Consider the following 27,281-nt stretch of genomic DNA (forward strand, 5'->3'; position numbering starts at 1 on the left):
ACATCTATCATCCCGTCACTCTATGTTTCTCAAAATATGGTAAACGGTCCTCCTGCAATGATCATCGAAATACGATCAGGAATACCGAGAGCTATCCAAATTGAGCGTCAAACAAAATACGCAAAATTAAGAATAAATGAAATTAACCGTCAACAACTCCCTTGGATGTTGGCGCGTGCGTGGAGTCGCGTAAAACGCCACCCAAATCAAAGGGTAAACAAAAGAAACTGGCGATGAATGTCGAATCAGCCGAAAACGACTGATAACGTTGACCATCTTGAACATTGTACGGATTTTCGGCGAAAATACTGGGAACCGCGATAGATCGAGTCCTATTTCGCCATAGAAGGTTCAGTTTTTGTCAAATGTATCGTCTCAGGGCGATTCTACCTGAAGTGATCCGCGCTGTTGAACAAGTATATTCTATGAATCATGGTAAAAAGGCAGGAAAACGCTAGTGAACCGTGAACGCGTGCACGGAATCCCATAGAAACACGCGGCGCCTAAAAGCGAGCACCAGCTGCAAAATGGGTGGATGGGCGTTTGATCGTCCCAATTAACAAGGCGCTACGCAACCTGAACGAAAAAGAAAAAAAACGCTAATAAAGCATTAACCCAGATAACCACGCAATCTGGCGTCTTGCTGGAAAGAGAAGAAGCGGCGAAACTCGTTCTCTTAGGGATCCTCACCCGGTCCAGTCTAAGAACCAGTCGCTTGCTGCGGGACTTAAATCCAACCGCGAGCCTGATCACCGGTCCTCTCATCCCCCTAGTGTCACGTCTTCTCCGGGGGTGTGTCTCCGTGAAAATTCACCATATTTACTACGACAAGTATCACCACCCCCTACCAACCACCACCACTTTCACAACCACTGCCACTTTTCTTGCCACCACTACCGGTCTTCACCACCGCCACCACGTTTCTCACTGGTCAATGAAACTTTTGTCTCCGTGTGTCATCTGTACAACATGTACATATGTGTGTGTGTATATATATATATATATATGTATGTACGAGCCGTCCGCAGGTCAAAGTGGTTAACTCCTTTTTCTCAAACTTTTTACATTTCAGTGGCAAATCACTGGTGCGCGAACGATGCTTATCTCATATAATTCCATTTGTTTCCTCGCGGAGTTAACCGATTTCGTAGCTAAACGGCTCATATATGTATATATATATATTTACATGTATAATTGATTATACGATAACGCGAGAGATACGAACGTGTGGGAAGCTGAGTATGTTGTAAATGCGAGGGTGTGTAAGAGGGTAAGGAGAAAGAAAATAGACACGAACGAGGATACAGAGAGAGCGAGAGATCGCGATTCTGGCCTCCTGCGGTACTCTCGGCTCGGGGTGCGAGAGAGCACTGAGTTCCGAGTGGATGGAGCCCCTGATACTGAGGGTGCACAGGCCGAGAGAGAGAGAGAGAGAGACAGAGAGAGAGAGGGATGTTGGGACGACGGAAGCGTCCGCTCGGTGGAATCGACGCGCGCGCGTATTTCGAGCGTGTTCTCGGTGTTGTTTCGCGAGCGCGTTTTAGGGGTGGGAAAGTGGGGTTGGCAGAGAGATACCGATGGTTCGTCGAGTGGCACTCGGGGCCTCGAACCCGACGTCGTCCTGCGCCAGAAATTCTGACGCCTTCGGTTATAGCCGATCCGCTTTTGTTAAGGATACCACGGCGTGAATACGTACGAGGGTGAAGGTGAGCGGCGAGAGCGATTTTCGGGCTGCGTGCTTTCGCCGTTGCTCGCCGACTTGGTTTGCAGTGGCTCGTGGAAATATTTGAACAGTTAGCAGAGAAAATTTCTATGTACGTACGTAGTACGCGCGTTATATAAGACGTTCTACAATTTTCTACAGAAACGCTTCACACACAGACATTGTTTGATGTGGTAAGAACATTTCTGTACGTCGATTTGTAGCTTCTTTAGGCGTTGAGTAAATTTTTGATGCGTAGAGCAGACAAAGTTGCAGGTAATACATGTGCAAGTGTTGGAGCAATTATCAGAGAAAATTTGCATGTGCGTTGTATAATTCAGTTGGATGGGAGAATTTCTGTACGTGGATTTTGAAGAAGGCCAAGCGGAAGCTATCGGACCGATCGACTTGATCTATCGCGCTCGGTTCCACATGCCAGCGGCGTTACTTCCGCCGCTGACACGAGGGGATCACACTTTTTCCTCGGGTCTCTGATTGTCCCGAAAGAGGTGGAAACGGCACCAAGTGAATTAGAATGGGGGCTCGCGGCTCGAAATATTCGTCTTGGCTCGGTCGACGTGAAAAATTAACGGCACGTAGAATACCAGCGCACGAGAGATATTTTTCAGCGGAACAGGCATCTGGAACGTCTTATTATTAGACTGTAGGCTGTGGGGTTAACGTTCACGACGACGACGATTCACCGAGCAAAAATGAAGAATTAATCAAGTTCTCGGGCCAAGTCGCGATCTCGGTCCTCCTGTTTCGCTGTAATTCCACTAACATTATTAGCGAACTTTCGCAACTCAGGACGCTGCACGCTGCGTCTAATACCAGGCTTTTCAGGCTACCAGACCGCATCCAATAGAAAGAGATTTTTCACGTTTCGCCGACAGTTAGCTTCATCGGCAGTCGAAGAACGCACCGACATCGGCCTTTCTATATGCAACTAATTAATTCTTCTAATTAAAAGATCTATACACTATGGAGCTGTTCCATGTTCAAAATTTTGTTCGCATGTTTTTCTAAATTGAGATGTCTGTGGTATCCTTTCATCGACTAAATGCACATGACATTGGTATCGATTTCGCTTGAAACAGTAAAACACGGCGAGAAGAAAAACGAAGCGGATTTCGCTTAGTTTCGGGGATATTTGAGTGCATTGATTAAAATTGCACGCCTCCCATATACCGGGTGGCCCACTTCACTCGTACACCTTAAATATACGTTTAACATTGGAAGAACAGAGGGCTATTTCACACATCCTACCGATTCTGAATATTCGCGAAGAAGTTAATATAATTGCACACTTCCTATATACCGGGTGGCCCACTTCACTCGTACACCTTAAATATACGTTTAACATTGGAAGAAAAGGGCTATTTCGCGCATCCTACCGATTCTGAGTATTTGCGAACAAATTACAATAATTGCACACTTCCCATATACCGGGTGGCCCACTTCACTCGTACACCTTAAATATACGTTTAAAATTGAAACAACAGAGGGCTATTTCACACATCCTACCGATTTTTAGTATTCGCGAAGAAGTTAATATAATTGCACGCCTCCCATATACCGGGTGGCCCACTTCACTCGTACACCTTAAATATACGTTTAACATTGGAAGAAAAGGGCTATTTCGCGCATCCTACCGATTCTGAGTATTTGCGAACAAATTACAATAATTGCACACTTCCCATATACCGGGTGGCCCACTTCACTCGTACACCTTAAATATCCTTTTAACATTGGAAGAACAGAGGGCTATTTCGCTCATCCTACCGATTTCGAGTATTCGCGAACAAGTTAATATAATTGCACGCCTCCCATATACCGGGTGGCTCATTTCACTCGTACACCTTAAATATCCTTTTAACATTGGAAGAACAGAGGGCTATTTCGCGCATCCTACCGATTTCGAGTATTCGCGAACAAGTTAATATAATTGCACGCCTCCTATATACCGGGTGGCTCATTTCACTCGTACACCTTAAATATCCTTTTAACATTGGAAGAACAGAGGGCTATTTCGCGCATCCTACCGATTCCGAGTATTTGCGAACAAGTTACTATAATTGCACACTTCCCATATACCCGGTGGCCCACTTCACTCGTACACCTTAAATATACGTTTAAAATTGAAAGAACAGAGGGCTATTTCACACATCCTACCGATTTTTAGTATTCGCGAAGAAGTTAATATAATTGCACACTTCCCATATACCCGGTGGCCCACTTCACTCGTACACCTTAAATATCCGTTTAACATTGGAAGAAAATATCTATTTCGCGCATCCTACCGATTCTGAGTATTCGCGAACAAATTAAAACAAAACCGCGTAAGGTAGGTTAGGTTTGCCGCGTGTTGACGATTAACAAGCCTTTCCTCCGCCATGGTACCAGATATTTAAAGATCTCCTGTTGAAATAACAATAAATTAATAATAATGAATTAATAATAATTAATTAATAATAATGAAACGAATGTTCGTGATTCTACGGTAACACAATTATCGTGACTGTGCTCACAGTACGTTGTTCGACACTCGAAATTCTCGAATGGTAAATCGCGTGTCAAGAGTAGTTTACGAGTAAGAAATGGTCCAGCTAATAGGTTAAAGGACGATTTAGCTGGATGCAATATACGAGGCTACTCGTTGGTTTATGTTATAGCAAACCAATAGTAGAATCTGGCCGCAGTATCTACATTATCTAGAACAGGCAGGCCAGCAGCTGAAACTGTGTATACAAGCAAGAGCCTTAGTATGCAGTTTCTGCTGAACATTGTATCCTGCTTGACTGTACGCGAACTTGCGTAGAAACGACGTCACAACATCTATTCTATGTCCTGGATAACATGGATATTATCTGCTTGTTTTCCGTGTATGTAGTTTCGATTTATGGATACAGCTTATGACAAAATTAGGGCAACTTTTGGAGTAACAATTATTCGCCATTACGTTAACTTTAGTTACGAAATTACGAGAGATTTGCAATAATTCGCGGTTAAACTTGTTTAATATTTTTCTGTATCCATTGAACGTTACAATTTTCGATTTTCGTTAAGTTTGTAGAGAACTGAAAGATCACACGACCTAGGAATAACTTCATTTTTTTAACTATCATAGTAAAATATAATAGTCGTTAAATTAGTTGATGGAATCATTTTGGCGCGAAAATTAACGCATTTAATGGTTGTGCGCTGATGTTCTCATAATCCTGCGCCATAAGCATAAGCCGCGTGCTAAATCCTATCATAACAGGTTAAGCCTCGAATAATGCGAAACTCGACTAATACCATACACTGTAAATGATATCTGCCAATTTTACATTAAATATACATAGAGTGTAGTTAAAATAATTACACCACAATTGTTGCCTTCTGCGCGCAATAATAACAATTTGTTCGATGGACAAAATTTACCTAATAGCCGTAAACTAATAATCGAGGGAAGAGACTTTATAGCGAGCGTTACGGAAGAAATGGTAAAACGGGGGGAATATCGTAGCATTTGCTCAAACAATTTATCGTTGACCTACTTGATACTAATAACTAAAGTAAAACGATACTAATGGTTGGGAATTCGTGCATAGATTATTAGCAAAAGATATTAGGCGAATAAAGAAACCGATGGAACTATGGCACGTATTTATATGGTAAAACGGTAATTTCGCGCGGACCATCTGTTTCAAATGTCAGTCGTAGATTTCGCGTATCTGTGCGTGTCATTCGCCATGGAGCTTTGCCCGTACGTCGAAACACAAAACTTGGCACTGCTCTTACGTTTGCAATTTAATTAAATTTATATAGAATAAATAAATATCAATTAAGAAAATTAATTTACAAATGAAGTTTAACCGCTATTGCTGGCACTAAATTTATCTTTATTAAAATTATTTCCTAAATTTAACTTTCATTAATTTACTAAATCTAATTATTAAATTATTATTAATATTTAATGTTAAATCATTTTATACAGATATATAAATTTTACTAATTAATAAATCATCATAAAATTTATTTTATTATTAATATTATTAATATATTATTATTAATACTTTTCAAATCAAAATTTAACATTCAATGGATTCTCGCAACAAAAACAAATTATTGCCACGTACGTCGTGTTAAATATAAATCGTCTGTGGTCATAAACGAAGAATGAGAGACACTTGGTGCGATTCAATCAAAACGTCGATACATTTATCGTATCTTCAACAATTTGCAAAGATACGATAGAGAAGAAGAAGAAGAGGAGAAGAGAGAGAGAGATGAAGAAGTGCTTCAGAATGACAACATTTTTAAATCAAACGATAGCTTCTGAAACTTGTAGCTAGCTACTGGAAATTGTAATATTTTGTATTATTTTAACGACGATGAGGAGAATTTATTTCTTCAATTTCCACAATGTAATCTGCCTGACAGTCGACGAGCCATCCGCGCTACCAAGTGATAGATTTATCATTAAAAAATTATTCCAATTGTTTCTCATTTCTATTCAAATGCTGTAAATTTCAAGAACAATTTACGTGGAGAAACAGGAACCTTAGGCTCCGTACGATTCGCAGATTTTCAATAGAACCTTCCTTCCGTACTTTTAACCCGCAACGCTGGCGGCTACCTTTGGTTTTTGGCGAATCGATAGGAAAATATATTGATACCACTCTTATCGCAATGTGCAGTTGTCTAGAAACTTTGGTCTAGTTCGGAGTATTCTGAAGCATTTCCGGTTAAGAGACGAAATTTAAGGCTGGACGAGATGCTACAAAAAGTAAGATTGTTAGTTAAATTATTATTGAAATTTATTATACCAACATCAAACCCGAACGAAGTCTCAGCGTTCTAAGCAAATTGCACTAATTGTCAGCGCAGGCTTCACGAAATAGCGCAATCGTTTCACATGGCCTTCAGTGTTCGCTGTCATAATTTGCCTGCTGTCTTTATGTCGGCGTATTTTTAGTGTCGGTTCACTATACGTTGCACAGCCTTTCGGGATGTGTTCGATCGATTCTGACTTGTTCCTGTCGCATACTTGGCATAGTTCTTCTTCATTTATACAGGGTGGTTGGTAACTGGTGGTACAAGCGGAAAGGGGGTGATTCTACGCGAAAAAATAAGTCGAAAATGTAGAATACAAATTTTTCGTTCGAGGCTTTGTTTTCGAGAAAATCGACTTTGAATTGTCGCTCGGTACGCGCGCACTTTATCGCGTCTCGTTATAACGGATCTCATTGTAGATCGTTGTCTCGATGGAAAAATAAAAAAAAAATGTTTATTCTATATTTTCGACTTCTTTTTTCGCGTAGAATCACCCCCTTTCCGCTTGTACCACCAGTTACCAACCACCCTGTATAATATATATCATAATATATAACATAACTGTACTTTACCTTCAATGTAAATTGGCAAATTTTGAGAAAAAGATTATAAAAGAAATGTAAGAATGATATTTACAAAATTCAAAACGGAACATATTATGAAATAAAGGGAGGATAAATTAATGCCAATTGTATTTCAATATTTGTTGAAAATCACACTAATAATACTTATTCAAAATCGTTACGAAAAATGGAAAAATCAGTTCGCTTTTATAAACACAGTACTTACAAATAAGAAGAATCATGGTTTGGTCATAGTTTGATATAAAACACGTAGAGCATAAAGCATAAATACTGTATTCTCAATTATACAGGGTGGTTGGTAACTGGTGGTACAAGCGGAAAGGCGGTGATTCTACGCGAAAAAATAAGTCGAAAATGTAGAATACAAATTTTTCGTTTGAGGCTTTGTTTTCGAGAAAATCGACCTTGAATTTTCGCTCGGTACGCGCGCACTTTATCACATCTCGTTATAACGGATCTCACTATAGATCGTTGTCTCAATGGAAAAATTAAAAAAAAAATTTTTTTTAATTTTTATTCTATATTTTCGACTTCTTTTTTCGCGTAGAATTACCCCCTTTCCGCTTGTACCGCCAGTTACCAACCACCCTGTATATCGTGATACTTCGCTGATTCTATTGCTTCGCCATTCTTCTCTTCCTGCCAGTCTTATTTATCTTTGGGTTTGTGCTCGAATATAATGTACAGGGTGAACGATATGTAACTGACTGATTTCAAAGTTCCGCTACTCTACGTTGCGTTATTTTTTGTTCCGTTTTTACGCAACCATTGCGTCGAACGTTACGTCAAAGCAATCCGTCGATAACGGTGATCGACATGACGACGTTGGCCATCTCAATCGCCTGATTGAACTGCGCTTCTTTTTACGGGGTTTCCTTAAACGCGAAGCGTATGTCGGTAAAGGGAACACTATGGAGCAGTTGAAGAAAGTTGCTATTGGAGAAACAATAGCCAACATGACTTGTGAAACGCAGCGAAAAATGCGATTGAAAGGGCTACACTTTGTACAACGTCTGGAGGCGAACATCTGTCTGATGTTATATTGCATACGTAATTTCCAAATATTAATTAGTGACTTGTATTTAAAACGTTGTGTTTCGTTTTGTTTCAAAGATATAATTAACTGGTGACAATTAGAATCAGTCAGTTTTATATCGTCCGCCTTGTATATTCAATTTATCGATACAAATACGATAATAAACAGCGTAATTTCAACGTAAATAAGATAAATAATGTTATTTGAAAATAAACGTAAATTTCGATAGAGATACAGAATAATGCGGAATTTCAGAGATAATTTCAGGGTGAACAAAGTGAATGGAATAAAATAATGGACCGATACAAATTAGCTGTTGTAATGGATGAAGAAGATGGAATGAAGCGAAAAGAGCGTAGAAGGAAAAGAGTAATATACGAGCACGATTTCCCTTCGCTGTTTATTATCTCGTTCATTTACACGCGAATACATCGCGTGCAATGAGCCAATAATTTTTGGTACACCGCGTACATTCATTCAGCAGATCGAAATAAAAATACGAAATACTGTACGTGCTCGGCTTTGCTTTATTATTATACGTGTCTTGTACATTGTATCACGTTTCGCCATTATCTGGCCCATTATATGAATTTTTTAACCGACCGAAGGTAAATTATTTTCAGTGTGATCGACAACTGTATCGCGTGTCCCTTTTTATCGTTACATGCGTTGTGATTTCTATATTCCTTTTAAAATAATTATCAGACGTATAAATGAGCAATTCAAATAAACCTAATTAATTTTCTCACCCTCGTCCGCTCATGTATCGTTTACACGTTTTGCTGTTAGAAATGACATTCTGTTTGGCGAAGATCAGTGCAACGTAATCCCAATAAAATAATCAATTCGTAAGCGTCAATAATGGCAACGAACAAAGCGCATAACCGTGTGGCGGCACTCAACAGCAAATACCATCACTCGACACTAACTAGCGACGAACGACGGCAGCGCAGTGGTTAGCGCCTTAGGTTACGAACGTTCGGGACCCGGGTTCTCAAATCCCGGCGACCGGAGTCTGATTTTTCTTCCACGCATCTAAATTAGAAGAGAAATAGCAATACCCCATCAGCGACATCTATAAGTATCACGGACAACACTTACGCCTCAACCGTGTTCTTTACGAATTCCAACGAGGAAAAAACGCTGAAAAGAACGTGCGAGTGGATTTGTCGTGTTCTTAGTGAAGATATCGTTATCGTACGATGTGTGTGCATTTCGCTTTTAAACGGTTTAACGCTAGAACTACCGATAGTTAACACGAAGCTATTTCTACCAAAACCAGTGAAAATGACTGGTCTTTAAAAAATACCTAATAATAGAATATTTTTATATTTATTGACTTATTACTTTCTTACAGAAGCAATTCCATGTTATGTAGTATATTTTTGGTATTATTAATCCATCTGGGACCATGTTACCTAAACGAGGGTTGGCACGTTTATAAAATTATAGAAACAGTCATTTTGACTAGTGTGGTGTTTCTAATGTTAGTATTTAGCGATCGATCCGGAATTTTCCTGATAACTGATATCGTCGTATTGAATGATACGCAGTAAAAGTTCGAAAAACGCGTGGCAAGTTGTAGAAAACGAGGAAACTGGTTAATTGGGGTTCGATAAACAGATTGCAGCACCCTTTTACACTTGGACAAGTACTAGTCATTTTCACTGGTATTGGTATAAGTAGCCTTGATACAAAATTATTTTCAGTTGAATACATAAAAAACAAAATAAAATGCAGTATATTATTCTTTTAGTTATCGTTGCGAACTTGTAAAACTAGTCAATTTGACTGGTGTAGTAGTTCTTTGTTGGTGTTAATACTTTAACTGCTACGCCGAAATTACATGTTTCGCTGAGGGCGCCACGGGAGTATTTTTATTATTCAAAACATATAATGGCAAAATAATAATAAATGGATGATGTAAGACAACATACTTCCCCAGTGGACCGTTTATCTTCTTGATGGTCACGGGTGACCACCGTAGCGCCTTGGTGACAGTTGATAGCGACATATTATAACTTCCTTTATTTCAACAAATCATTCGCTTTCGTTATTTCGTCGTAAACAAAACGTGCAGGATATATTGTTGAAAGATATTAGAAAAAGATATTAGAAAGATATTAGTGTAGAAGATATTAGTAAACAGTAGTTGCTCATTCTATGTATAATAGTAAGGTATGTTCTCCATTCTAACTTCAATTATATGATTTTAAAGCATCATCTACGATTATTTTTTGATGTTGTTTCTGTATTTAGAGGTAGGATCACAATAGCTATTATTTTATTCTTTGGATAAATCTATCACACCGTTCTGAGTCGAAAAATCTTTATTGCACTTTCTTACATGGACTAGGGATAAAAATAAAAGAACATCTTAAACCTATCGATTGTATCTAGAACTATCTCCTAGTTACTATTTATTGTAACTAGCGCATCTGCACATGGTTGGCGAGCACGAACTCACGTTGTCATTTTCAACATTTTTTTAAGGTGTGTAATTGTTCAAAGGGGCACTTTATTTCAAAATATCTTTTATCTATCGTTTATATTCAAAATGCCTTAACTGTCAATTTTCATTCAATTTTTACAACTGTGAGAAGTTGGAGCGCTGCGGTCACCAATGACCAACGTGGCAACCAAAGTGTTAAAGGCTTCGCTTTGATCGACGAGCAACGCCTCGGAGGCCCAGAACCAGCCGAGAATTCGGCACAAACGCGAGAACAGCTCGAGGAGCAGTCCGGGCTAACGCAAGAAACCGTTTCAAACCCTCTGCATAAGACGAGAAAGATGCAAAAAGGAGGAAATGTGGCGTGAAATTGCTTCTCATACTAATCAGATATCATAACGAGTCTTAGATGGGAAACTACGCAGTATCACCCGGTGTATCCATTTCACGGTGCTTCCTCAGCTGGACGACTTTATCGAGTGAAAAGATCATGGCATTCTTTCGAAGCGAAATTCATTAGCAATCTGAATGATGACTTAACCGTTTGAGTCGTAGGGATCATTGAAAAAACATGGTCGAAAATTATTATTATTATTATAAAATATTATTATATTTTGCGCACTATTTATAAATATTTCAACTTTTATTCAATAAAAATTATTCAGAACATAACAATGAAATACGAAATACCGTCAGTTGTTCATAGCGTTCAAATGCACTGGCACTTATCGACACAAAATCTAAAGAGATTTTTAAACAAGGGTGATTATTCTGAATCAAAAGTCTGTTTGACTTTCTCTTTAAATAAATCTTGATCTTGCCTGAAAAATATGGATTATTTATTTGTGTATATATATATATATATATATATATAATAACGTAAATCAGACGATCGATTCTGGAAAATCGAGTTTGTTTTGAGAATAATGAAAGTAAATACAATAACAGTTAATAGCAAATCTACTACAAATTTTATCTGGGAAATCGAGGGTCGATTGTCCAAGTCCTAAATTACTGCTCTTCTCTCGTGCTGTATTGGATTGGCAACTAAGTGATTGCGGACTTTGTCAATACCATCTGATGACCAAATCCGCAATCACTTAGTTGCCAACCCAATATTCTATTTAGCAAATGACTGGCGGTGAAACAAGGCAAAAATAAAAATGTCGATTGGCGGGTAATTTGAATTTTGTAGAATTATACGTATATACATGTAATAATATGGTGAAAATGTAGCAAAGTAATCGACACACTGAAGTGTCGCACAAATTGATAATAATTAAAGAGCGATCAACGAGAACCGTGAAGACGATCGAGTTTCCTCAGCCACTCGTATTTAGGCGATAATGGAGATCTCGTTACGCGGAAGAGCCAGATATTAATTAATTTTCATTCCGGAGGAAATGAAGTTTTCGAGGGTTCGTTTCCGTTTTTCTGTTTGCCTTGTTACTCGGCTGGTAGTCCGCGTTTTTCAATTCTACGCATCGGCAGATTACCTTTTGCTCTTCGCTCGCGACTTCTCCAATTGGAAACGAATTTTCCACCGTCTACTTTCTTCCGATCGAGCGTTTGAAGTCATTTAAAGTCATCGTAAATCAGAAACAAAAGAATATTAGGATCAAAATTACACAAATTCTACCGGCGTTTTTAAATCAAAATAAATTATATATGAAATAGTTATAAAATTAATCACATTTAGCTAACCGATGTCTAATGGCGTAGCAATTTACGTAGCCCATTAATCTTCCTAAAATGGGCTATTAACGCTGCACCTTGATCAGCACATTTAACGACGAATTCTTGAAAATTTCATCTGCTTCGTTGTAACTGGAAAATCAATAAACCGTAAATGTGTTCCAATGCTTGTAGTAAAAATACTATTTTGGTGTACGCTAAACAATATTGGGGAAAATTTTGTTCCAATAACAAGTGATGGATAAAGATAAAAAATAAAATAAAGATTCCATCGTACAAATATTTAGCCGAATAAGAAATTATTCAAATTTACAAATTTATCCGAATAAAAGTTTCATTTTAATCAAAATTATATATTATACGTATATAAACGAGGATAAAATTGGTAACGAAAATATATTTTCAAGCTTCACTGTCCAGTTGTAACATTGGCTTTTATAATTAACATTTTTCAGATACCAAATTGATAAGCTTGTTGTTTCTCGGTAAATTAACAATAAGAATCGTATTGGAGTCTGTGTATATTTGTACAAAATTATTCCCATTATTATTCGTTATTCGAATAAATATAGAACATAATTTGTTAATAATATGGATAATAAATAACGCGAATAAGAATTAATTATACCACAGATGAAATATTCAGCTTATATGAATTTATCCCTAAGATAATTATCATAAGAAAATATTTATTCGAAACAATTCGAACGATGACCAACTTTGGTGCTAAACGGGAGGAGAACATCCAGTTACCATTTTTTAAATTGCAAACTGTTCAAATATTTTAAATTTAGAAACCGAGTTGACAGGGAAGTTTGTAAGTTGGAAATTTTCTATGAAATAATAACGTTATTGTTATCAAACAGGAGGATAATAATAAGAAGATCGAGGACATAGATAGAATAGATTTTGGCAACGGACAAGAGGTACTTTCTTACAATAGCTGGCAGCAGAGTAAGAACGAAAGACGATGAATCAGCCTGACAAATTTTCTCACGTGTACCCAGCGAGTGCTGTTGACGCGAAACTGTCTGCCAAGAATTCGCTCTTTTGTGACATAGGTAGAGATCATGATGTCTGATGAAATATAGACTTGAGTTTCTAGCCATCGGATAAAATTGATTAGCTTGCAACTGGTTACTTGGTTGGAAAATATTTATTAACAATGGAATAATGTAAAATCTGAAAAAAATAAGGAAATATGAGATAAAATCAAGCAACAGATATAGTGTAATAACATAGGAGAAAATATTGTTACATATTAAAATATAAAATGTATAATATATTTTATATATTTCATTATAATATTATATATCATTAAAATATATTTTATGTATTAAATATAAAAATATGATATATAAAATATATTATGTGTCAATAATAAAGTATATAAGATATATTTTATATAATATTATTACATATTAAGATATAAAGTATATAATATATTTTATATATTAAATATAGAAATATAATATATAAAATATATTATATATGTCAATAATAAAGTATATAAAATATATAATATATAATATTAACATTAATTTTGCTTTTACGCGGACGTTCCTTGGTAATTATGGACAAAAGAGCACGCCTCATCGATTTCAATTATCTTCAAATACGAATTTCATGCTAAGATCAACATTCCGTACAACTTTCCTCTACATAGAGTAGATCCTCGAACATCGGACACTATCCGTTCCAGGAGACGCTGGACGGTTCGAGCTTCGAGTTGGTCGAATATCGAATTAAATTGTCCCGTTTGAAATGGCGTAAGTTGAATCGATCCCTCCCATTCGATATGTTCTCAATATGAAACATTGCAAGTACCTGTCTCTAAAGTTCGTATTAATAAATGGTAAGAAAACAAATTTAGTACGCTCGCTGAGACAATCACAGAAGAACTACACCGACGACTGCAAGAACGAGCGTCGAAACGACGAACGTCCCTTTGTTTCTCTTTCTTCTTCTCAGCCTGCATTTCGCTGTTGCGACCGAGCCTGAGCAGAGAGATCAGGCAACAATGTAACGCTTACACAACGACAAGCAACTGTCCGTCTCTTTGCTCCAACTTCCAGTTTTCCTTCAAGTTCAGAAGCTGGATTTCCCCTGACACGTTCGTTCGAATTGGAATTGTTCGAATATCGAACCGTTCGGACTTGCACTTGTCCTACTGTATATGTTACCGTCGCTTGCGACCTTATTTTCTGACATACAATTTTGCCTGGAAATAAGCCGCACGCTCAGGATCGACGAGATGCTCATTACGAGTCTGGCGTGCTATTCGGCTTCACTTTGTTCTCGAACGGGACAAGCGAGAATACGGAGAACGAGCGAGGAACTCGAGATAGCGGCGGATCGTATAAAGCGATCGGTTGAGCAGCACGTAACACGCGAGGATTGCTAAACCAGAGTCAGGAAGCATTGTACGTATTCCATTGGTCTTCTACTGAAACGAGTCACTGTTCGTTGGATCATAAAAATTGATGGCTTCTCGCTTTCACGGATCGCTTACTCATTCTGCGATCTCTTACTCTGTCGGTAAATCAAAAAAGAAAGAACCTCAAATGGAAAGATAATGAGTTGTCTGTTTCCAGTGAGAAACCAGTTGCTTGTTTCATGGAAAAACTGTATCAGCGGAAACCTTCGATACAATTTACGTCACGATTACGTCGGATTGTCGAGTAGGCGGCTGCATTCTTACATAATCCAATGTAAACTTAACTAGCTGATGAGAGAGAGAAAATCATTTTAAATAGATAAAAGAGAAAAATGAGGCTACTGGATAATGCTAACGTGATTGCAGATTTTGACGTTAGGTGGCAATGACCAAAGCCGCAATCACTTAGTTGCCAACCCAATAATTTTCAGTGAATCTATCGATCTATGAAATGTTATACTATGTCTTACCTGTCTGTTCGTCACGTACTAATAAATTAGACTCAGCAGGTGTCTATAAATGTCCTTAACACGTAACGTTTTCAGCTATAGACAGAAGCGTATAATAATAAATGATAGTAGTCGAATTTACGACACACTTACAAAAGCGAATGAAATAAATAGCAAGTCGTGCCAACGTTGTGCAATATATTAATCTAGCATTTAACTAACATTTAACTAAATTAAAATTTAATAATCTACAACCCATTGATTTATCTTTTTTTTTTTATTTATATTGAAGATGATTAGCATCGATAAATTAAGCTTAGGTTGAACTATACAAAAATTGAACGACTATCTATACGCCAGAATGAAGCGTAATGGAACTCAAATTTCGTTGAAGTTTTTTGAAAACGTCTCGGTGAAACGAGGGCCGAGCTGTGGCTGCGTGTCTAGGGAAAAGTAGTTCACAGTGTATCTTGACACCTTGACAGCGTATCTCAGACCCATTGAAATCGGGAAGATGTTCCTTTTTTCTGTATAATTACCGTTTTCTTAAACTCTTTAGCAAGAGAAACCAATTCTCTTTCTGCTTCTCCCTTTTCTTCGCTTTTTTTTTTTGGATTTAATTTGTCTTAACATGGTTGAAAACGGCGTCTCGAGTTTCACGCTTTTGATGTTGAAAAATATCCATTTCAATGTAACATTTTGTACGAAGAGATTTTTTTTTCTTTTCTGATTTTTTCTCTTGGATCTGCACTTTGATTTTGTTTCACGTTTTTCCTGTAATTTAATTACAAGCTCTTGCCTGTTGTTTTTTTATTTTACTTTCTTTTTTTTTTTTTTTTTTGAATAGTTAAAAATATACTTGGCACGGAATAAAATAGTATCATTCATTTCCTGAAATAAAAAAAGATGGAAAGAAATAGAGAAGTTAATAAAATAAACGGACTAAAAAATTACTGGAAACTAATTTCCTTTAATTAAATGGACTACCCACGTAAAACCCCGATAAACACTGGAAAAAGCTAACAACCGTGTCTGAATAGCGCAGGATAAACGTCGGATGATCGCGAATCCTGTGATTCGGAACAAATTAAGAAGGAATGTTGTCTCTGAGCTATAGATAAAAGAGATGCGGTCTCCGCAGTGCCGTAGAAAATCAATGGTGGGAAGGGGAGAGGGCGGGAAACGCGTATTTCCAGCCAGAGAAGCTCACGCCCCACCGAAAAAATTAGAATGTCAAGCATACCATGTTATTTACATCTGCGAAACTCGTTGTTCCCACGATTTTCACTCAGACCCGAACCTTAACAATTTTTAAAAAATAACTCTGCCGTGTTCGGTAAAAAGGGCGTATCTGAAACTTCCGCCTAAAATGTAGCCGCTAGCGCAAAATGCCAGATAAACAGCACAAAAATCTATTAAATGAGAAAGTTCTGTATAATAATACAGTATAATATTTTATATTTCAAGCCATTTTTCTGGAAACCAAAACAGAAACAGATTTGACCAGACACGCCTACTTGGACTGAGAATAAAAATAAAGAGCCACTGTGCTTGCAAAGTCAGCAAAATAATTGCAAAAATATTCGCCACTTGGATCCTGCGCACTCTGTTGAGAGTGGTTTTTAGCGGTAGGAAAATTCGGCGACGACGACTCAACAGAGAAGAGGGAATTATGGTCAGGGGCGATATTTTGTATCTTTTCAGTTGCTGTTTTCGCACCGGTAAAATTGAAAGGCGGCCACGTCCTCGTTAAATCTTAAAAAGCTCTTGAATACACCGGCGAAAGAGACACGAAATAAAGAATTTGCCATTAAAATAATGCGACAGCACAGAGAGCTAATGTCATTATCCATTGGATCGACTGAAAATCCTCCTCGTTAACGCTCCACAACTTTTGTTTTCCACAGATTCGTTTTGCCGGATAATTATGAAAAATAACGACTGCGTTGTTACTTGCGTGTCGCGTTCATATTGTCACGCTCCTCCGTATCCGTTAGTTCCCCGCAATTTTTTTTATTCCTATTCCTAACTATTTCCATAACGACTTGGTTATCGTTGATCTGTTTTTCTCAACTGAATAACTTTGGCATTGAATCAATTCAAACGGAACTCGGCATTTGGGTTTAACACGAAACAAAATTTGGATATTTCACTGGATCCATCTTATATCTTCATTTGCTCGCATTTCTTTTCTATTTTTCTCCTTCTATTATTCTCCTTTTCTATTTTTCTATTTTATTTCCTCCCTTGCACGATATAGACAAATTACACGGCAATTCCCAGGACACTTCGGGTCACGTCCAGCCGAAACTTTGGCTGGCCCTCCGTTGTTCTTTCACATCCTAATCTATATAGTTCGAAAGTACTGTAACACTTGCTCATGTTTAACGGTTTAATTTAACGACGAAAAAGTTTGAGGTGTTATTGGGTGTAGTGCGTTAAATAATCACTCGGTGTTTAGGTCAACAATATATTTATTAACAAGAGTCTCCTTTCGATCGCGTCACGTATCGCTCTCAGTTTCGCTAGTCAATTTCACTGCCCGGTTACAACTCGACTTCATCGCTTCCTATTTCAAACCTAACTGTCGATCGGATTCGATTCTTTTCTGTTTGTCGCCCCTCAAATCCCCACTATCCACACGTTTGTTAGGCGTCCGCACCGTTGCCACGCACGTCTTCTTCTCGGACATTCGGCGGAAGGACCGTTGGGATATTGATGGCTCATTGGGCACTTTGCTTCGGCATATTGATATACATTGTTGCCAAGTGCGGCCACAAGTTCACACGTATCTGCACGTTTCATAGGCAATTTTTGTAAACCTATTTTAATTACTACGCGATATCTCTAGTGCATCTCGAATATTTTTGCGTATTTTTCTTATACAGTTTTGCGCATGAACGTGCGCAATCTAAGAGCAAATGTCTAAATAACGAAGAAAGAAGAAACTCCTCCTTCCGGATGGAATATTCGTGGAAAATTCATGTTGCCGTATTAAAGTGGATGTCCAATACGTAGCAGCGCTCCATAAACGATTCAACAAAGGCTACAAAAAGTATGGAAACACCATTGTATTTGTTACATCGTATTCAGATGCAATTAGCTGCGTATGAAACGTTTCTTTGAAGCTTGAATTTGCCGCATTAATGTCGCACGTTTAATCGTGTTCTATCGTTAAGTATCAATTAGATAAAATAAAAGGAAATTTATTACGAATCGGTACTTTCGATGTTTAAAGAGATGTAGAATCTCTTCGTTATACGAAACTTCGTTATCGTGACATTAATCAGAATATCCACGTAATTTTCTTGCGTGAACATTTCCAACATTTGGAAAAAGTGTCACGAGGTATTCTGGAAAAATAAAATTAGCATTTAGGCGAAGGTTAAAGACGTTTCCATCTAAGCAACTTTCTCGTGCGTCGATTATTTTAAGCAGATTTATAAATGTAATTTTTAGTTGAATCCTAACGTCGATTTGGATTCTATCACGTCGTACGAAAAGTTTCTTTTGTTCCATAAGGAAATGATATTTGTTCTTTTATATTATTTTATTGAATTACGTATGATCCATTCTGGTCTGTTACTATAAAATGAAAACTTTTCGGACTATCTAATATCTTGATTAAATATACGATATTTCCGACGAAGTAATGAAAATTTTATTGTACAAAACGACATTTCATATGCACCGATCTGATAATGAGATCGAAGTATGGTAAATTCTGTATCATTTTGTAGTATTTTCACACGACTGGAAAATTTTGAAAACGAAAGAGAAATTATGAAAGGAAAGCATTTCCAGTCTGATAGAGACGCTTCATTGAGAAATAAAAGCAGGTGGAAATATTGTACTTTGTGCAGCCTCTGTATGTGTCGTCGGAATAATATTCGTTTTAATGGTGGTAACAACGTGACGCGTGTTTTCTCGCGTTTCAAAACAGTTTTACAAAACATTGTCTCTCGAAATTCCCCGCAAAAAGAGATATGAAAAGCGTTAAATCCAACGTACGAGCTATAATTTTATTGGATCGTTATCGCAAGGATCGGTTCCCGATGACATTTTTTATTGTGGCGAGTTGAGCGTAGACAATGCCACATGTGATACAATAGCTGTCGAGAAATATCCAGCTGAACTTTAATATTGTAAAATATTATATTGAAAATGCAGCTTCGTTGAACAGTCAACCCCTCTACAACGCAGTTAATTCGTTTCGCGCACTGTCGAAGCCGAACAAAACTGTGTGATGGACACGTTCGCGCTATATGAGAGTTGTTCAACTTTATTAAGGCGCGCCATATTGAACTAATTTTAGCCGCCATTTTCCCACTCTCTGATTGTCGAAATTGTTTTTTCAAAGTATCATACGTTGAACGGTTGATTGGGGTTAGGTTGGAAAAAAAAATTGGAAAAAAGAATTCATTTACAGACATTTGATCGATGATCGGTATTTATTTGGTGGAATAACGGCGCAAATGCAAATTTGCATATTTCTTACGAATTTTTCTAGTTGTTATTTCGTTTATTATACGCAGTCTTCGCCTATCGGCTCAGGACGAACCTTCGATTTTACATTTTCTTTTCTGTCACATTTTTCTGCTTAAACGCGTGATTCTTCGTAGGTGGTTTAATAAAAACATATTGAATTTTAATTTATTTTCTCTTGTGACCTTCGTATTCCAGCATATCGTAATTAGGTGTTTTTCCTTGTCATTTTAAAAATCGTACGTATCGTTAATCGCGCAATTTAAAATTCAAAGAATTTCGAATATGTTATCCTAGAGAACGAAGGATTTTGCAGATGGGAAGGAAAGCTTTTAATACAGTTTTCGCGAGATTTTCACGAGAATGGATGTTCCACCGTTCTATTTGTACGCTTTAAGGTGGTGATGCTAGCAGGCTATTTACTTTGTCTCTTGACGCGTGATTTCTGATTCATAGCTTGATCTCCGGGGATTCCAGGTGATTCAAACTTTCGTAAAGGGAAATTCCTTCGAAAGCAATTTTCGTGAAATCCGTGACATTCCGCTCAGCATTGCCGAAAAACCTGCCGCCGCGAACTCTCGTAGAATAATAAGTAAGGTTCTTTCGTCTAATGCGAGCAACTCCCCGATCAAATTTTTAGTCACCATACAAAATCGTGTCAGTGTACAATTTTTATCGTAAATATGCAATTCATTTTTGTGTGACCTTACCAGACCCGGTTTCAAAATTTCATTTCAAATTGTACGTTCGTTGTTATTTCTTTCGTTCGTCTAACTTTATGTAAATTCTTCTGTTATCTGATTAATCAATTTCTCAATTCTTCTTTTTGCTTCTTTTTTACCGAGGAAAATTCATCGCCTGGCTTGTTTACCGCGACCGGTCGGCAAATTTACATCTTCTTCTAAAGTTCTCTGCCGGGGACCTTAGCTCTGAACTCGACAACATCCAACCAGCTATAGTTGTATACATCTAAACGCGGTATGTGTTTGGCTTCGTCGTAAGCGCTTGAATAGTCCGATAGAGTCCTTGTGAGGTGACGCATGTACACAACCGAGTGTTGTCGGACACTCTCGAGAAATATTTCTCGAGAATATACTCGCTGCGTGATGAGTTCTCTATAGCTAAACGAAATCTAAAGGCAGTATCATTTCGAGCGCCACAGAGTACGGATCGAAGCCTACGAGAAATGAAATACGACAAGGAGCGAACAAATCTCATAATATTCGCTACGTTAGTTTTGTATTTTCTTTTATCCCAAAATATGTGCACGCGTTCAGTGAAAAAGCGTTTATTGAAAAACATAGAAAATATAAGCGAGGAGTGTTGAGACGGACGAAATTCCAAGTCCGAAAACGAGCGAATCGAAAGCGAGAAATATTCAGACGGACGAAATTCTACGTCCGAAGATAAGCAAACTGAAAGTGAGGATGATCTGTTCGACTATAATCTCCTGTTTATAATTCACACAAAAATGAAAATATGCGATTGATTATTTTATTATTTAAAAGTTATGTCGGGCGTTATTTCTTAGAATAAGTTGACAGTTTCTTTCGAAAAAAAACACGTCTATTTAACGGTAAAAATAGGTATATGTAAAGTGTTAGTGTTAAAATAATGTTCAGAGTGCAGTTTCCTCGTTGGATGATTTTATTTAACCATTTCACATATTGTTTATACAAAACGTCAAATTAAAAGCATATATTTAAAGTATAAAAAATATAGGTAAAATTAAAAACTTTAAAGATGACTGAAGATAAATAAAACGACTTGAAGGTGAAATTAAAAATTCATAATGCATTTTAATATCTTTTTACGGTGTGGTATCGTTCGATTATAACTTTATTTAGTCACAGTTGATAGTGTAAATTTTAATTAATTTCAACACCACTAAATTGCTGTATTTTATTATATATTGTACTTTATAAAAACAGAAAAAGTGACGCAATTAATTGGCAACAATTCAAGGTAAACAATAACTGATAATAACAAAAAAAAAAGGAAAACGCGTTGCTAAAGTAAAAAATGGAGATCTCCTCGTTCGGTTGGCTGAGTGTTAATATATCGCTAATTATTTACACCAGGGCACACCTCGTCGATTTTGACGATTTTGACCACTTTGACGAAACACATTTCAAAGTCATCAAAATCGGCGAAGTGTCTTCATAATTCTTTAAATAATTGCTACACATTTAATCATTGTATTTATTAATATCAATTGATATCATTTCGAATGTTGAAATTGAATCTGCAACTTAATATTACGCATTTTCCATTAGTTATTAGCTTTACGACTAATAAGAGTCAAGAATTCAACATTTTTCCATATTTCCATATAAAAGATTCCATTTGAAATATCAAAATTAATCTTGAAATCTCCACCGGTATAAAAAATACTCTATAAATGTACAAAATACAAAAATACAAATAAATACAGCACAATGTGCGTGCGTATAAAAAGTTCCTCTATACGACACCATTATCAATATCAAGGACTCTCAACATTGTATCGAGACAATATTCGCATATTAGCACGTTGACTGCCGTGCGTGTTTTCAACGAAATCTCCTTCAGGCCACGAGTGGCGCTGTACCAAGCGTACTCTGCTAGACTTCCACCGGTATTTTAAATAACTTAAAATCTCTGCCCTAATTCGTTACAATGTCGAACAGAAAAATGGAAAACTTATTTCTTAGTGAATCAAATAGCAGTGAAAAAGAAAGCTTTTACGAGGCTTACACAAATTCGGATAGCAGCGATGAGGAAGAAATCAAATTCCCTAGAAATAAAAATATAAATAGAATTACATCGTCTGATTCTGATTCGGATATTGATAAGTGCAATCGTAGTGATACTGAATATAACGAATATACTGTTGACGAGATTTTACAAAAATTGGTCATTGAGGAAGAAAGAACAACAGAAAGTACAATTCAATTTGACGAATGGAATGAATTTAGTGGTAGGCAGAAGTCATTTCCTTTTCCCGAGACAGATGGCCTCATTGGGCAATTACCTAGCGATGTCAATCCATATGATGTGTTCGAGCTGTTCGTTGATGACGAAATAATAAACTTGCTTGTATCAGAAAATTGCAACAAGGAAGGATGTAAATATTAGAAGATTTAGAGAATTATTAGCTGGAAAATTATTAGGGTTGTCTGAAAATACAAAAATCCTTGTCTTCGACTGAATCAGCATAATATCGCCGTTCGAAAAAATGATTTCGCAAGAAGCACTAGTCGCGCGTGCAAACTATGTTATGCGGATAAAAGACGTCGAACGGACCGATCAAAGACACGGGAGAATTTAAAGAAAACAACAACTTATTGTCGAAATTGTCCCGACCAACCTCAGCTATGTATAGAATGCTTGAAAGTTTTACATTCTAAATAATTTTCTTAATAAATCATTTTCGTATTACTTTTATAACAATTCAATAGTTTTATTATTTCCTGTGGAATATCTTTCCAAATACCTACGACGATCCTTCGCAAGTTGTCAAATAAGTGTCACCCGAATACGGGTGACACAGCACTGCCGGAACCTTTGCTGTCACCCGAATACGGGTGACGCGGCTGTCAACGTGTTAGTCGAAGCAGACACTCTCTTCCGCGTGACAACGTTGAAAACTCTAAATCGACGGTAACATCGATCGTGTGAACGCTCCTTAAAAAATTGCAAGTACGCAAATTGCATAGGCCACCTTGTATAATCGTAACGCACACAGGTGCATGCGAGTTGAAATGAATAAAATGAAGACAGAATTTTCGTAAAATTCACGCGACAAGCTCGCGAGGGAACAAATTCAAATCAGTCGAAACGCTATTCGATGAAAATGACACGTGTCACAGACAAAACGCAAGTGATTGTTCAACGAATCGAAGGGAAGATATAAGAAATGAAGAGCGTGGGAAGAGGGGAGTGTCTTTCCGGGTGGATGTTCGTCGGTATTATCCTCAGGAGGTCGAATCAAAGTGATTGATGCGTCCTGGCCGACCTCGATGGTATGGATTTTTCCGTGTCCATTTTTGCTGCAAGGATCGTCCTTTTGCCCGCACGACAAACCAGATATCATTAAGTTCCTATTGATGTACGCTGGACCTTCCGAGGGATGTTAGAATTGTCAAATAAAAACTCGTCGAACGCGTACGTAAAATCGTAATACTAATCAGGTTTAGACGATTCTGTGAGCCATCAATTTGATAAAAATGGTCATTAGCAGGAGAAATATCACCACCTACTACGTATACGGACACAATATAAAAGATATTATTGATTATGCGAAAAATTAGTTTTCCAACAATTCTTATTGTAAATCTGTAAAATTTGAAAATTCTATACAATGAGATGGTTGTTTATTACAGTTGTATTCTGCGACTACGAACAATTAAAAAAAGAAAAGAATACGCTTCCTCCGGTTTTATTTGAGATATCTTCGAGCAGAATATTCCAGATTATATTTTCCTCTGTTATTTTTTAATACGGCAACTTTTTTTTATTTCTTTTATTTCCTCCGCCTTTATTCCGACTTTCCCTGATTCTTTCATTTCCATTTCTCCATGCTGCTTCTTCTGTTATAGAACAGCCCTCGTTTTTCCCTTCCCCTATCGTTGCTTTTTCCCCCTCTGATGTTCTACTGCTTGTTTATCCCGTTTCCAGTGGACACTGCAGAGAGACAAGCACGAGGAAAACAACGTTAGAAGTTGAAATGCGTGACGTCCCGCGCTAACGTTTCCCTCTAACGACGATTTACGTTAACGTTTTTTTCGTCGTTCCATTAAAACTTGTCGCGCGTACTAGCGGCCAAAAAACCTTATTGAAACATATTACGAAAGTGTGTGGGGAATAAGAGAAACGAAAACTTTGGAAAAAAATAGAAAAAGAGAAAGGAAAAACGTGTAACAAATAAATGTAGCAACAAAGAAAATTTAATATCGTAATATATATCAGTATTTAATTTACTATCAAGCAAAGCTCTGACTGATAATTTTTTAACGCCTCCTTATCGGATCTAAGAATTTCGCATTGTTCGATAAAACGTTAGAAATAAAGAAATAAATTTCATGTTATTCGCACGCCATGTTCTTCTTTCTTATATTCCTCTAAATATAAAAATAAATAGAAAAAATACATACGCATTTATCTGTGTTATATTTATATTTTAAATATATAAATATTATACAAATATGTGTAAAATGTACGTAATATTCATACTTTAAACAAAAAAAAAAAATAGGAAATAGAAAATTCGCAGTATTTGAAAGCAATCGGTTCGTTCGTTAAAAACGTAAAAATTGATTAATCGCGAAAATAAGCAGAGCTATTTATTATGGACGAGAGTACGGAAACGTTTGCATATTCTGTTTCAACGCGAATTAAAAGTTGCTTCGTCGTGAATATCGAAACGAATATGGAAACGAGTTTAGCCTTTCGCGTGACCAGAGATGTTAATGGAAAGTTGAGTCCCCTCCTGATTTTTTCGTTCATCGGAGATGAGTGGCTTGGGCAAAAAGGAAGAAAACAATTATAGAGGAGAGGCACTTAGCTGCAAGCGGAGAAAATTAATGAAGGAAGCGGAGAAGCATTTTTCAATTTCTAGAGAGTAAAGGAAGGTACCATTCTACCTTAAGTACCTTATCCTGCCCAATGGAAACTCTACTTTCGCATTATAATATTTAACCGCTCGTATATTCTTTCCGCTGATCTATTTGTTCGTGTTTCTTCTTGCTGTTGCTCGTATTATCCACCAGACACCCGTTAAAGCGACGTAACTTTTTCAAAATCGCACCGAACAACCTGATATTTCTTGACAAGTTCAATTATTAGGTTAGAAATTAAGTGATTGCGGGTTTTGCCAATACCACCTAATGGTAGGATCCGCAATCACTTAGTTGCCAACCCATATTACGATCGACGCGTTTACCAAACGACGCGTAAAGAGAATTTTAAAAGATCTACAATCGATAAGAGTTACATTTTTATCTATCAGATTTGGCAATCAGATTTTTATCCGAGTTTTGTAATGAAAATTGAGCGTCAGAATCGTACACACGGTGAGATTCGTCGATTCACGAAACACGTAGATTCGTTGCAGTTACAGGCTGCGACGGTGGTGAAAAATTACGATCTTCGTCGTTTGAATTTCGCAGCTCGTAGCGACGTTTACCGATTTCGTATGTCGGATCGGATATTATTTTCTTTGGTATCGTTCCAGTCGATACATTTCGTGTTACTTGTTTGTTGCAGACGGATTACGATAGACACTTGGAGGAATTACTGGAACGTGTGCAGACACTCTTGATCGGCATCTTAAGAAAGAAATTGAAGAAGGAGAACTTGAACGAGGTGGTCCGTTACCATGCTCTCTTGGAAAATGTTCGACATTTATCTACAGGTAAATCTACTTATCCATTCGTACGAATCTTTGCAATCGCCGATGCCTTTTAAATATAAAACGTGGCAGAAACGTTAGCTCTACAAATTTTCCTCACACTTTAACACTTTACCGATAACCGATTAATCGGTTTTTTGTCGCCGACGCTTATCGACCGATACCTTGTTAATCGGCTTTTTGTCGTCGACGCTTACCGACCAATAGCCTATTAATCGGCATTTTGTCGCGGATAATCTTTCTCATTATTTGTACAGTAATTTGTTATTTAGTACTAAAGTACCTTGCTCAGTTGCGCCACTTGCGTTGCCTTGTAAGCTCCCACAGTTTTATACCAATTTGAAAAACTTACCGTTCGCAATGAACGAAAAGAATGGTACTGGAGAGTCTAAACCGAAACAAAGCCAGCGCCAGGGAGAATTTACGCCTGAGCTGCCGGTCGGACGTGCGTATACTGTTGAACCGCTAGCGATCAGTAAAGTGGCGGGTTCGCTAGCTACGCTCGTAAAGGGCGTATGCGGTAGTGACGTGTCGCGAGTTCGAAACCATTCCTGGGCATATTTGCAAAGGTGGAAAGCCAAATATCTTCATAGAAGTAATATACAACGGGCAAGTGGGGGGGGTTCCCCCTTGCCTATCATGTTGGTAGTACTTTCTATGAGTGCTTGGCAAGTACCCCCCAGTGTTTGCGTCACTTGCGCTGACTACCCAGCCCCGCCCGTAGGGTTTTAGCCGGTAAAAATCCGGCACCCTTGTCCCGCCCCGTGCGATGAGATAAGGTGTCTATGAAGATTTTCCCCACGAAAAAAGAAAAAAAAATTTTTTTTATAGGGGCCCGGTGTATCGCTCACACCGGTTCCCGGGTCCCTTCCGATCGCAGCCGGGACGGTCATCGTGGAGGTTTTAGTCGGTTGGAGTGCGGCACTACCACGCCGCTTTTCCCCAGAAGCGACCTGGTGTCCGTGCGGATTTCCTCCACGTTAATAAAAAAAAAAAAAAAAAAAAATAAGCGGTCAGTAAAGTGTTAACATACATTCATTCGACTAAAACAAATTTCATTCGGAGTAAAGATCGAAGATAATTTCTAATGATAAATCGTTTCGACTGGTTTGTCATTTTCGTCATAGAACACAGCGTAGTGACGAAAGTGGTGTAAAATTGTTGTTGAAATTAACCGTTGGCAGCAATGGTCTCTACGTTCGCTGCGGATGAATTTTAATGGCGAGCGAATA

At 37.6% G+C, this 27,281-nt stretch overlaps 3 protein-coding genes across 7 annotated transcripts in view; 2 read left to right on the plus strand and 1 right to left on the minus strand.

Moving 5' to 3' along the window:
* The window catches only part of LOC117216851, a 77,872-nt gene extending 76,487 nt beyond the window's left edge, over positions 1–1,385 (minus strand). For 3 of the 5 annotated variants that reach the window (XM_033463939.1, XM_033463942.1, XM_033463943.1), the window contains exons 1-2: positions 1,226–1,376; positions 691–960 (exon numbers count right to left, since the gene is read on the minus strand). The gene's annotated coding sequence lies outside the window, so the exon portion shown is untranslated. Of the gene's footprint in view, positions 1–690; positions 961–1,186 lie in introns of all 5 variants that reach the window. The other 2 variants (XM_033463941.1, XM_033463940.1) reach the window with 2 other exon arrangements.
* The window catches only part of LOC117216850 (midasin), a 139,627-nt gene that overhangs the window by 92,863 nt on the left and 19,483 nt on the right, over positions 1–27,281 (plus strand). The window contains exon 16 of the mRNA XM_033463937.1: positions 25,905–26,052. Coding sequence (XP_033319828.1) covers positions 25,905–26,052 — 148 coding nt within the window. The remainder of the gene's footprint in view (positions 1–25,904; positions 26,053–27,281) is intronic.
* On the plus strand, positions 21,958–23,080 carry LOC117216852. Its single transcript, XM_033463944.1, has one exon. It carries the CDS (start codon positions 22,317–22,319, stop codon positions 22,773–22,775), a length of 459 nt encoding a protein of 152 aa, XP_033319835.1. The 5' UTR covers positions 21,958–22,316; the 3' UTR covers positions 22,776–23,080.

This window comes from Bombus bifarius, unplaced genomic scaffold (assembly GCF_011952205.1).
Source record: "Bombus bifarius isolate JDL3187 unplaced genomic scaffold, Bbif_JDL3187 scf7180000007974, whole genome shotgun sequence".
NCBI lineage: Eukaryota > Metazoa > Arthropoda > Insecta > Hymenoptera > Apidae > Bombus > Bombus bifarius.

Bases quoted from the DNA above. Each gene is read 5' to 3' on its own strand.
- LOC117216852 (XM_033463944.1), top strand. From the start codon at position 22,317: ATGTCGAACAGAAAAATGGAAAACTTATTTCTTAGTGAATCAAATAGC.